The sequence below is a fragment of the Epinephelus fuscoguttatus genome, linkage group LG10 (genome assembly GCF_011397635.1).
Source record: "Epinephelus fuscoguttatus linkage group LG10, E.fuscoguttatus.final_Chr_v1".
Classification (NCBI taxonomy): Eukaryota; Metazoa; Chordata; class Actinopteri; order Perciformes; family Serranidae; genus Epinephelus; species Epinephelus fuscoguttatus.
The window spans coordinates 25228284-25241668 of NC_064761.1; the positions used below are offsets into that span (position 1 = coordinate 25228284).

General features: G+C 41.6%; 1 protein-coding gene across 2 annotated transcripts; it reads right to left on the reverse strand.

Annotated features, from left to right (window-relative positions):
- Window positions 1–1485: 1485 nt before the first annotated feature.
- On the reverse strand, window positions 1486–11354 carry lpar3 (lysophosphatidic acid receptor 3). 2 transcript variants are annotated; one of them, XM_049588395.1, is made up of 3 exons: window positions 10736–11354; window positions 8208–8962; window positions 1486–3292 (listed from the first exon to the last, which is right to left on the reverse strand). In XM_049588395.1, the coding sequence occupies exons 2-3, from the start codon at window positions 8947–8949 to the stop codon at window positions 2964–2966; spliced, it is 1071 nt and encodes a 356-aa protein (XP_049444352.1). In that variant the 5' UTR covers window positions 8950–8962; window positions 10736–11354; the 3' UTR covers window positions 1486–2963. The 2 variants fall into 2 exon arrangements, with proteins under 2 accessions (XP_049444352.1, XP_049444351.1); XM_049588394.1 differs by having other exon boundaries at window positions 10766–11351.
- Window positions 11355–13385: the final 2031 nt, after the last annotated feature.

Consider the following 13385-nt stretch of genomic DNA (forward strand, 5'->3'; position numbering starts at 1 on the left):
TATCAAAACATCTGTTTACAAACTCTCACACAACTGGTGCAGTATAATCCAAGTCTTATTTATCCAGTTGTATGCTCAGTAGCTACTTCCTAGACGTGCAATGTTATGAAAACCTTACTATTTAAAGCACCTCTGCACAAACAGGGCAGGCGCACGACTCATTCGTGCCCGAGACTATTCATACAGAACTGTTGGTACTGAGCATACAGTTGGATAAATGAGACTTTGATTATACTGCACCAGCTGAGTGAGAATTTGTTTAAAAAATGTTTGGTATTGATTTGCTGTTGATGTTGACTTCACTTCACTGAGAACTGTTTGCCGTTTTGTGATTCCTGGTTCATAGTGGAGGCATGTGAGAAAAACGTTTTCCTCCCTAAGTCAACATTACACAGGGTGAGTAACTGATTTACAAATGATCATTTGATGTACAGTATTCCTTTGAGGTTCATCATCGAGGAGCCATAAATGTCTACGAACGTTTGTGCCAATCCATTAGGCACAATTTGAAATATTCCACCAGATAAGTGAAATCTTTGACTGGTGGCACTGGATGAAAAGTCAGTGGAACACTAACATTTGGATAATGACGTGGACCATAAATGTCTGTACAAAATTTCATGACAACCCGTACCAGTAGTTGCTCAGATAGTTCAGTCCGGCCCAAAGTGGTGGACCAACTGACGACAATGCCGTGAGCCCCACTGCTAGCAGTAGTAGTACAATACAGTACAATAAAACTGTAAGATTGACATTCTAGATAATATTAGATCATTTTAATATATGTACATATATATGAATATTATCTGACCCATTTTCGGTACTTTGAGGGAATCATATTCAACCTAAAGTAAGTTCTGAAATTCATACTTTTCAACTGTGTGGTCGTAGTTGACAACAACAGCTGATTGCCAACAATCAGGCGTTGCTGCCATTCTCCGTGAGCTGCTCTTCACCTGCTCCATCTGCCCAGTTAGTGCGAGCTAACACAGCACAACATGATCTCGTCACTCCTCATCATATTTTACCATTTGGGCAGAAGCTCTGCAGCACCGGTTAACATCTGACACGAGCCATTAATCTCACACCGATATCAGAACGGCTTGACTCGGTCGTTAAATGTCTTAATAACTGTTGGGTAATGTTAGCCGTGTGATGCTAACAGTCAGCCCTGTTACTGTGTGTGTGATTCTGTCTCAGGCACAGAGCTCCGGTCCCACAGCAGTAGTCCCGTGATAAACAAAGAGAGATTCCCAGAGACGGGCTCTGGGAATAAATACGCTAAATACAGGGATTGGCTGAATTTGCCTTAATTTTCACAATCGTGACATCCTGGAGGGGCTGCCTTAGGTGAAATCAGCATCTGTACTTCTTGTTATTTCTTTATCATATCATGGTGTCTCAACAGGAAAAAACAGACAAATAAAAACAGACTTATTATACAGGTTGTCAAGTTTGATGTTGACATTAAAAAAAACATAACAATTCCAAAAAATGTGTTACTTTATAAAATGAATTTTTATGATTTTAAATGTCCTGTTTGGAAGTCTCACAAGGAGGAATGAACATGAATAATCTCAGTGTGATAAACAAACACCACCATTTGAGCTGTAAACCTTTCCAATCACCACTCTCGCATGTGGCTTTCCTACACTCCCAGGATAAAAATGAAATAGCTTCAATGGTGTCGTGTCTTTTACAGCAGGAGTGGCATAAATACTATACAGCAGGTTGAAGAAGAGTCATTTGAACCCTGTCAATGATTTAGCAATGGAAGCGTCAGAGCAGTCGGGGGAGAGGGGGACTTGTGTGTGTATGTGGGAGGGGTAGTTAGTCTATTCAGTCATATCCTCTTCGGTTCATGCAGGCACACATGGTATGCTGAAACTCCAGCAGGAATCCAGTGTGTCAAAACACCATTTTACAACCCCTGCCCTATAAGGTGAGCAGCTGTTTTGTCAGAGCAACAGCAGCCACTCAGTGAGTTGGGGTGGATGCTATAGGGAGAACAAGTTTGCCTCCGTGAGGTGAGGCAGACTTTCAGAACTGATAAAAGATGACAGAGGGAACAAGAAAGGAGAGACTCTGTTATCTGTTCCCCACTGGTAAACCTGCTTCTCAAAAGAAAGCAGGGTGTGATTTTAAAACCTTAATTTTGCAAACGATGGCCGAAACATCAAGACCATGCTGTGCAGGCTGGCTGTCACGCAGCTGAAATTACTTCACCTCTTCCTGAAAGCATTTTTACAGGATGTACAAGAAGATACATACAGCAGCACACTGGCTGTGTTTAAAAACAAGAAATAATCTACAAGACTGAGCCCTCCACAAGCAAACCTTTAGTTTTATAGTACTTGACTACAAACAAGCTACACGTCTTCACTGGATCATCCACGACAGCTTCCTCAAAAGCTACACAGGAAGTAAACCTGAAGACAATCAGATGTACACAAATCTATATTAGCGGGGACGTTAAGTTCACCCTTTGCATGATTTTTACCCTTTTTAGAGGTAAAAATAGAAATGTACTGCTGTGTACTTGATACTGGTTTCTTTCTTCAGCCATTACAATGGAGAAGTTTCTAGGTTTAAATAATCCACAGGGATGTGATGAGGAAGACAAAAAGAGCAGGATGAAACAGCTACGAGAATCTCCCATTACACATGAATGGAAGTATTGTGTCCAAAACAGTAAAACCCTGAAAAAACCACATCTTTGCATCCTTTTGTGGAATTAGTAGTGCATCAAGGTCTCTTCTTATCTCCTTGTCACCGGCTCTACACTGGAGCAGCCAGCCTGCAGTGTCTCTTCAGGAAAGTACTTGTGATCTGAGGACAACAACGACCCCCTGAGACCAACTGGTGTAGTTTCTCTTTCAAGTCAGCTCCAATCTGTGTCTTCATAAGGTACGTCCAGTCAGAGCTGAACAGAAGTTTTGGATAGTTCTTAACAACTTCCATTTTCAGGTCTTGAGTATGCCCTGGTCGTCATTTTTTGTCTCCTCTGAGGGAGGCTGACTGTTGGCTGTATCCTGAGCAGAGCTGAGCGGCCTGGAGTTGGCCTTCGTCGACCGCTGTCGCCGCGTGCCATTACCGATGCAGCGCAAAAGGTTCTTGAAGGTTGTCCACATTTCCTCGTCCTTGTAGGAGTAGATGCACGGGTTCATGACCGAGTTGAGTACAGCCAGGAGCAGCAGCCAGCGTTTTAGTTTCATGACTTTACAACTTGTACAGTGGAGGCCATCCAGCAGCAGAACCACCAGGCCAGGAGTCCAGCAGATCACAAAGGCCCCTTCAGGAAACAATAACACAAATCAGACACAGTTAGGTTTTTGAAGCACTTATTTCTCACATGCATCATTTTTTTGTTCAGCATTAAAAATGTAATAAAGATATAACATGTAAAATATGCTGCATTTTCACTGCATGGTTCGGCTCAATTTGACTCTTTTTGGTACCAGGTCCTTTTCTCTATTTCGTTTTCCACTGCAGATAGTGTAGCAAGTCAAGATGAGTAGAGCTGTGCAGTGGAAATGCAGCATTAGAGCTCTTCAGCAGCTGGTGGGCATATTTTAATACCTTTAGACAGACCCAAGTTAGCCGATTCCAGTCTAAGCTAACAGATCACTGGCAGTGGATCATATTTGTTGTTATAGATAGAACAGTGGTATCAATCTTCTTATCTAACTCTCAGCAACAAACAAATAAGTTTCAATTAATTTATTATGAGTAAAAGTGTTTAATTTGTTAAGGCTAATAAACTGTAATAATTTGTTTAATGATCCCTCATAAATCTTACTTACTTACTTTGTGACCTGGCCACCCTGTTGGAAACAGTTTAGCCAAAGCAAAACACCACCCACTGGCAGGTGCAAACTTTCTCAGTTTACAGCTAAACAGTACACTACAATATGTTCCTGGGGCAAGAAACAGGCAGTTACAGAATCTTTATTCATGTTTGATCAGTGCTGCCTACATTGATAGTTTGACCTCAGGCAGTGTCTGACATGATTAACAGCTGTGTTAGAGACTCCTCAGCTCTGATTGGTTGTTTTTGGGTGAGCCTCGGTAGATTCTATTTATTTTTTCGCAACTGCTTATCCTGCTGGGGTCGGGAGGGAGCTGGAGCCTATCCCAGCTGACACTGGGCGAGAGGCAAGGTACATCCTTGACAGGTTGCCAGACTATCACAGGGCTGACACACAGAGACAGACAACCATTCACACTCACATTCACCTACGGGTAATTTAGAGTTACTATTTAATCTATTCTGCATGTCTTTGGACTGTGGGAGGAAGCCGGAGTACCCGGAGAAAACCCACGCTGATATGTAGAGAACAAGACTCCCCCACCCTGGATTCAGTGATTATAGTTATAGATATTAGTTTTAGTTGTTATATAATTAGGGCTGCATCTGATGATTGTTTTTATTATCGATTAATCTGTTGATATTTTTTTTTTCATTTAATGGATTAATCATGTCAGAAAATAAGTGAAATTGTGGGGAAAAAAAGTGTAACAGTGTAAAACCCAAAGATTCAATTTACAATGCAGCAATTCACATTTGAAATCCAGGATTTTTTTTCCAGCACAAAACATGTTAGATGATAATTCACTGCATTTTTACAGTGACATCATCTTAATACCATTACAACAAGCAGACACAGGTTTGGGAGTACAGGGCCATTATTGTGTTAAATACTTAATGCTGTGTGTTTGGTAAATAACACAGTGGCTCGCAGGGCTACTGAAGCAGCCAATTAGCACTCGATTTCAAACATGTTTGGGCACAAAACAGAGCAACTAAGAGATGTCTGGAACTGAAGGGAAGTCACAAGCAGCAACTTGTCCACACTACTTGCATCCCCACGGCCTCAATGCATCTGCAGAACAAAAACAAGTACTGTTCTATACAGCTCCCTGCTCTCTCTTTGTCTCACATACACATGTGTACACAGACAGAGAGGGTCTGGAGGAAGTGTTTTTAAGTTTTTCACTGCTCTTAGGCCTGAAAGTAAAAAATTTTGCCACATTTTTACAGTGAATTTCTATTCTTACACTCGGTCTTTTCCCTCATTTTCTTTGATGGCCCATATGTTCAAAATAAAGGCAACTGAATTGAAATTGGGTGAGACCCCATTTAATGGTCTTCCATTGGCAGTTTTTCATGTACTGAAGTTTAAAGTGGACTTTTCTTCCCCTTTAATCTACCACAGGGAAAAACACGCACACACATTTCAAGCATGTGTTTCTGTCCTCTGTCGGTATTCATTTGATGACGGTGGTTGCACTTAAAGAATGAAAGCAAAATCTGCATGTGTTGTTTGATGCTTCTCTTGACAAGTAGTCCTCAACACTCTCAGATATCCTACAAATAAAACTACAAGAATGATCTTTTACCAAACAAGTGTCACCTAGAGTTACGTACAAGTGTAACCAAAACAACACAATAGACATCATTCTAAGAACTAAATATGTGCAGTTTCACACAATCTGTTCTTTACTCCTTCGGTGTCTGTGACAATGTCCGACTGTATCCCTGTCCAACCCTTGCACTCATTCATTTTTACTCTTGTTATAACAAAGCATGTGTGAGGTAAGCATCTCCAAACTGGTTTGTCCAGTTACCAGTTCCACCTAAGCAGACAGCCTTTCATCTGGAACAAAAGTTAACTTTTTTCCCCCCTGAATGATAAATCCCATGGAGCTCAACCTGACTGCATGCCTCAGAAGTCTTAAGATTTCCTTACTTTCTCTCTCAGACAACACTGGTGTGTATTTGTCCTACCTTTTACAAGAATGCACTTTCTTTAACATACATTTCAGCCATCTCAACAGGGAATTAAACAATGACACTTGTGTACTAACACTTCCACGAGCTCAAGAGAACTCTGAAAAGCATCTGAAAGCAATCGCCAAAGTCCTCAAGTATAGGTTCTTCTCCCCCCCCCTTTTTTTCCAGGATGGGTGGGGAGGAGGGGATGTTCACTGAAGGCCAGTGTGGTGTGGATGGTTCGCCACACAGGCTCAGGAGCAGTGTCCTTGCAGGGAGAGATAATTACACAGCAGTCTGGAATACAGTGTGTACAAACGCAGACAGCTCCTACGCTACAAACTGTATCGAGCCGTCTGGCCAGGCAACAAGCAGAGTGCCCAAAGAGACAAAGAACAATGACAGACTATTATCGTACAGGGTGACCACTACATCTATCTCATGCATGTTTTTATCTGGATGACTATGAGGAGTGTATGAAAACAAAAACTAAGCACATTCAACACTGCGATGAACTTCTGTGATCCGCAGCACTTTTTGAAACGTCTCATCAGAATTCCTGATTTTGACGGTATGGCAACTTACTATGTACAATGTTATACTTGCATGAGAATGTGCATTTAAAGGAACAGTTCACCCCTACATCAACAATACATATTTGTTCTCTTACCTGCAGTGCTGTTTAACAATCTGCAGAGTGTTGGAGATATCAGCCGTAGAGATGTCTGCCTTCTTTAACAGAGCTAGATGGTACTCAGCTTGTGGAGCTCAAAGTGCCCCCAAAATTATTATTATTATTATTATTTTTTTTTTTTTTTGGAAAACTCAACAGCAATGTCTCTTTTCAGGAATCATGACCCAGTAACTGGAGATAATCCACAGTGCTTGTTGTGAGCAGTTTCATGTGGGAACCAGGTTATGATTTCTGGAAAGAGACATTGCTGTTGTGTTTTCCAAATGTATGTTTTTGGCGCTTTGAGCACCACAAGCCGAGTGTCATCTAGTACCATTATATTCAAGAGGAAGCAGACATCTCTACAGCCGATACCTCCAACACTCAGAAACTCGCACACAAACAAACTAGATTTAAAATTAGCACTACAGATAAGAGAAAAAAATAAGTATATTTGATTTTGGGATGAACTGTCCCTTTATCACGCTATATTAGCGCTCCAGTTGAATATGTTTGTGCAGTCCTATTGTCCTGTTTTTAAAGGAAAGCGCTGGGAGGGGAACACTGAGTACAGTGTCTCTACCTCAAGGTATCTTGTTGCAACAACTGAACAAAGCCAGCCAGATCAGGATATCTTACTGCCACATCTACAGTGAAAGAAGGAAACACCTGCCTTTTTAACCTTTTTTTTTTTTTTTTTTTTTACACTGGTTGAATAACGGAGCAGTGATGCAACAATAAGTCGATTCACAGATTAGCCAGTGAACAGAAAATAAATTGCCCACAACTAAATAATTAAAGGCCGATTTTCAACCAGCTTTGTATCATAACAATGAGCGCAGTATGTGTAATATGTGTAAATGAACTGTGGTAAATTTCCCTCCATCTTACCAGCACCCAGATCTCTCTTGAATGCAATTTGGGAGTGTTTGTCACCGGCTGGCCGTCATATTGTTTTTGGGCAGGAAACTCTCATTATTGTTGTTTATTGTTTATTGGTCCGGTGCGGCACAGTGCATTTTGGTAACCTCTTAAGCAAATGCAACAGCCATTTTCCTTTGTTTTGTCTGAACAGGCAGCATTAACTTCAAAGGCATTTGCGTTTTTCTACTGCACAGACAGCCTAGTTTTATAAAAAGACCATCTTTTTAGCAATGAAATACTCCTTTAAGTGAGAGCTTAAGGTATTTATAGCACAAAATGTCAAACATTCTCCGGTTTCAGCTTCTCAAAAGTGAGGATTTGCTTTTTTTTCCTGATCAACATCCTGTAAACTGAGTATCTTTGTCTCTAAAAATTTGTGAGGGGGATTGAATGACTGATCTGTTGAGCAAATAATTAAATGCCATAATAAGTGATAATGGGTAAACAAGCTCTTAAGACACTGTGCAGCAAACAAACTTGAGTGCTAGACTTTAAAGTGACTAATGACTTGAGATACAGAGAAATAAAAGACACATTTTGGTGACTCCTCTTTTGCTTTCATTAAAGGCTCCCTCTAATCGCTGACAAGCACTCAACATGTTTACTGACAGCGCAAGTGTTTGTGTTATTACGCTCAAGCTTTTCCTTCATATCAGATGAACAGATTACAGTCCAGTGTGTTCAGCAGTGACGCAGCGAACTGCCTGGACTTTGTGACCCTGATGAAAGACACACAGCTGTACACCACAACTACTTACACCTGACTAAAACAGGAATTATTCTGAGTCACTGCTTCAACGATGCTGCACAGACAGAATTTTTACAACAAACACCTACCCAGCACAACCATGACCGTCTTGATGAGCTTGATGGGCGTCCTCTTGCGGTTGATGGAGCCGCTGGTGTGTGGCGTGAGCACCGCCGTCTTTCTCTTCACATAGGTGTAGATCCTCATGTAGATCACCACCATCACCAGGAACACCACCAGGTTAGACACAGACCAGAAGATCAGGTAGCTCCTGCTGAAGAGGGGAGCCAGCTGGGAGCAGTCGCTCAGGTTGCAGATGCAGTTCCAGCCCAGACTTGGCACGGCCCCCATGAAGATGGAGATAGCCCACACCAGCACGATCAGCAGGGTCACTCTCCTCTTCGTCAGGTTGCTGTGGACTTTCCAGTTCATGACGGAGATGTAGCGCTCCAGAGCTATCACCAGCAGGTTAGCCAGCGAGGCTGAGAGACTGATGTCCAGAAGACCTTGGCGGATGAAGTATCCTTTGACTGTAAGTTTCCGTGACACCTCGCCCGTGTTAAACATCAAGTAAACATACGCAATGCCTGCCAGGAAGTCCGAGGCGGCGAGGTTGGCTAGGAGATAGTAAAAAGGGTAGTGGAACCTCTTGTTGGTGATGACAGCAGCTATGACCATGGCATTGGAGACTAGGATGAAGCAGCAGAAGAGAGAGCCCACGACCTGCACCAGGATGAGCTGGGTTTTGTCCCATTTGTCGTCAGCGCCGCTATTGTTGTAGAAGAAGCCCATGGACTCATTGTAATGACAGGTGTGGTTCTGTTGGGCCATTTTAGAGGCGAGTCTGGAAAGAGAATGAGAAAACATCAGAGGGGGAACCATTTATCAATTGAAGTAGAACAAAAATTAATAGAATTGTTATTTACGAAGCAAAAATGCCAAATGTCCCATTTCCTGCTTCTTAAATGTGAGGATATGCTGCTTTTCTTTCTTATGGCTGCTCAATATGCAGTTATTTTGACAGATGTTGCGATTGCGATATGGGAATGGTTATTTTTGCATTTCATTTTCACTGAAACAAATATATAAAATAGTGATGATGTGATATTTGCTGAGGTCTGCACCAAACAAGCATGTTCACTTACATCTAGAATATAATTTGTAGGCTGAGGCATCTCTGCAGCACCACCATATTTAATGCATGATGGAATATTGTGAAACATTTCACCTGCCTGTTGGCTACAGAATAGATTTTATGATTCTGTTGTCTGTCTACAAAGTGTTCAATGGCCTCGCCCCCTCTTACATCACAGAGCTCCTCTCCCCAGATCACACTGTGAGAGAACTGTCCTGAGATCCAGGACTAAGTGTTACCGGGACAGGGCCTTCCTAACTCCAGGATTCTCTTCCGCCGACCATCTGATTCTCCCCCTCCACTGAGATTTTCACAAATCATCTTAAAACATCTCACTACTTTTTAACTGTGCATAATCTGGTTGTCTTTGTTGATGTTGCTGTTAAACTGTGGTGACAGACTAAAGATAACAAGGATAGTTTTTGCGATAGATGCAATATTAACAGTAATGATAGGTTATTCTTTCTGTTATCATAATTTTATTGCTATTATTATTCAAATGTTTGTGTTTCTCTTCTTTCTTTTGTTTTTGCTTGTCTCTGTGCGTGCTGTGGGCGCACTTTGGATCAACTCTGTTTGTGTTTAAAGTGCTTTATAAATAAAGTTAACCTGACTTGACTTTATCAAACGGTTGCAACACTAACACAGTTAGTACACAGAATATATTTAGGCTTTGGACTGTTGTTTTGACAAAATAAGACAATTAGAAAACATCACAGTGATTTCTGGGAAATTACAATTGTCAAAAAATGTAAAACTTTTTTGTATTTTGTAATGTTTTGTAGACCAAACAACCAGTCTGATACTCAAGCAAATAACTGGTAGATTCACTGTTAGTGAAAACAATCATTAGGCTTTGTAGCAGCCCTACATTAAACAATAATGTCAGTAATTATAATGTTAATAATAATGTCAAATAAACTATATCTAGAAATGCCTAGGGGTTTAAATCTATCAAAGAAAAATTAAAATGAGATGATGAGAGAGATCAAAAGTGTAAACTGAAATGCTTTGTATGTCAAATCAGACCATAGTGCTAGTTCTAACCAAGGCCAAGAGAGATTTAATGACTCTAAAAGGCAAGTGCACATGCCAAAACCCATTTAGGCACTGGGAGAAGAATCACAGTGTGCTCCATTATTAAATTTGAACAACATAGTGACCATAGTAACATTAAAAGGAGAGACTAAACAGCACTAGTGATATGAGAAGTGTCTGTGGAGTCGTTTAGAATTTTCTACCAGTACAAACACCAGCCTACAGACTTAAAAATAGTGAACCTAAAGTCTAAAGTCCACGTTCTCTCTGTGACTTGAGAAGCTTCCCTTTATGATGCAATTAATCTTACTACCTGTCGTTGGCCTACCAGACTTCAGCGGTGAGACATTCCCACAGAGGGACACAAACTCTTGCAGGAAACAAAATACAAGGCAGACCAAACAAAACTAAAATATAATCCCCAAAAGAAGAGCAAAGAGTTACCGTGAAGAACAACCACCCAGGTGGGTTTACCTGTGGTAAAGGGCTGTGAACGGTGAGTCAGTAGACGAGTTGCGAAATATTCCGTGCCGAGTTACTGAACATGTTTCCCCTCCAGCAGAGCGCCTCCGCAGCCGTGGACCGAGGGAAGTGACAGCACAGAGCCAGAGGACGAAGTGAAGGCAGGAAAGTTGAGCGTCTACACTTTGAGGCTTCAGCTCGGTGACGTAGAGGGCGTGTGCCACCCAGCCTCACATGTGAATTCCTCCGGTTGACCGCGCGAGGCCCCGCGAGCTCACGGTCCGAGCAAAAACACTGCGGTGAAGCGGGGACATGGAAACCCACCCACCGTTTCATCGGTTTTCATAGTGATCTACTCTTTTTTATTTTTTCTTAAAATCAATTGACAGTTTTACTGGCGCTGATTTTTTTTAATGTATTTATCCCATCCCCAAATTCTTTAGCTCACCTGGAGACATGAGTCCACTCAGCTCGCGCATGTACTCAGGGGCGGAAGTTAGATTTCAAATGTTAGGGGTGGGGGGTGGGGGGATAATACACAAATCCTCAAGAGCTTTGCTTTTTCAGATATTCCAACCCAAGTTATTAGAACAGAGCACAATAATAATTTTTGACATGTCTTCTCCATTAAATTGATGGTCATAACAATAATATTTTAAACAGCACAAGTGATGAAATTGATTACTAAAGCGGACTCAATCCAGGACTTATTTTGTAACAAAGGTCCTGTTTACATGACAACGATTCCAACCGAAAATGGTAAACTTTCCTTGCGTTTTGGCTGATCATTTATACAACAGCTGGTCGTCGTGTACTACATTGCTGTTATTGTTCATTTTAGTCAAACCATACAGTTTGAAAACGAGGCACGGCTCCAACTAAAAAACAATGTTTTGATGCATCGGATGTGCTGAATGTGCATATTAAGGCAGTACAGGAGGAGGTGCACATTAATAATCCTCCAGGACTGTAACATGCTCATGTTTAACCCAAACAATGTGTCATGTGACTGCAGTTGGTTCAGATTGAGGTCGGAACATGTTCTCGCCACAAACAAACCGCACCAGAGTTCGTTTGTAATCGGACTGAGACCATGGCTGCGGTCAGAAAGTCTTTTTTGCTTAGGAAGGTTCCTAGCTGAGTGAAATGACCCGGAAGTATTTTAGTGGCCGCCATGATAAGAGCTGTTCAAATTCTCTAAACACTAAGGAATGGAGGTTCAATGCTTTCTTTCAGATCACCTTTAGCATAGGATACATCGGACCTTCCTAAGTGATAGGAAAGGAGATAATTTAATCCCACAGTGCTTTGCGGGAGTAATATTTAAAGCGACCAAGCGTTCACGGAGACAAACAAATGAACCTGAAATAGGAGAAGAGGAAGAACGAAAGCAGCGACGAAAGGTAAAGAAAAAGAATAACTGGCTCTCAGCATGACTGTAAAGTCACAATTTCACCATGTAAGTCACCGTTACATGAAGCTTTGCCCATCTCATGCCATAACTTGATAATATGCGTAACGTTATATGTTCCAAACTCTCAACAATATGTTAAACCCATGCAAACTATAAACGTCACCCTACTGTTGTAACATTACCCAGTTCAAGTTAATATTGTAGTGTAAGATATGCTCAGTGTGCATGAATCATGTCACTATTTGAGCGTTGTTGAATCGCCAGCTTTTAGCAATATCATTAATTAATTTTTCTTCAGTCACAGATGCTGACATCTCTGCACTCATACGGGCACGTGTGCGGCTGGAGCACCTCTTCAGCGTGTTATGACCCTGGGTCATTTATTTGTGATTCTGCTGTTCTGTTGTTCCTCCCTGCCTGAGGGTGGTGCTGCCACCCTTAGTGTGTTTCTCTCTCTCCAGGTGCTGGCTGCTGATTGGTGGTTGGAGATTGGTGGAGCTGGTATAAAATGGCCGCTGCTTGAGCTGTTTTTCCTCTTCTCTTGGCCCTACTCCCAACTGCACCATGCTTCAACGTGCTGTGTTAGAAATGAGTTAATTGTGATATTAGTCCAGCAGTCCAGGTAGCTGTAGGGGTGGGTAGCCCTTTTTGTTCATCCTTCTTTTCTCCTGTTTATTTATAGGGAGTCAGGTGAGTGACCTGTATTTTTATTTTATTTACTTTTGGGTAGGTAAGTTAGTTTTGGAGAATAGATTGTTGTTGTTTGTTGTTTTGGGCCACGCCCACCCTGAAGCTTATTGCTACCTTTCTTGTTGAATGTTAAATAAATGATCTTTTGTTGGACTGCAGCTGTGTGGCATTGGTCATCCTTGGGAGTGGGGAGAGAGGGGAGCATCCTTTCATGCTATGTACCGGTTCCCCTAGGCCGGTCGTAACAAGCGGGAGGCAGCCCTTTCTAGACTATTACGCAAATGAATTTCACCCAAACACTTTAGAATAAAGCCTCCCACATCTCTACCCTGTCCCCCCATTACTCATTTCTTGCATACAAACATCAGCAAACACAGAAAACCTGTCCGTTTAGGCAGAAGATATACTGTTAATTGCACAGGTGCACCTTCATCCCTATGTATGCTCTTGTTATTTGTTCTTTTCTTTTTTCTGTGTTGTTATTGTCACTGATGTAATGGAAAACCCAATAAACACAATTAAAAAAAT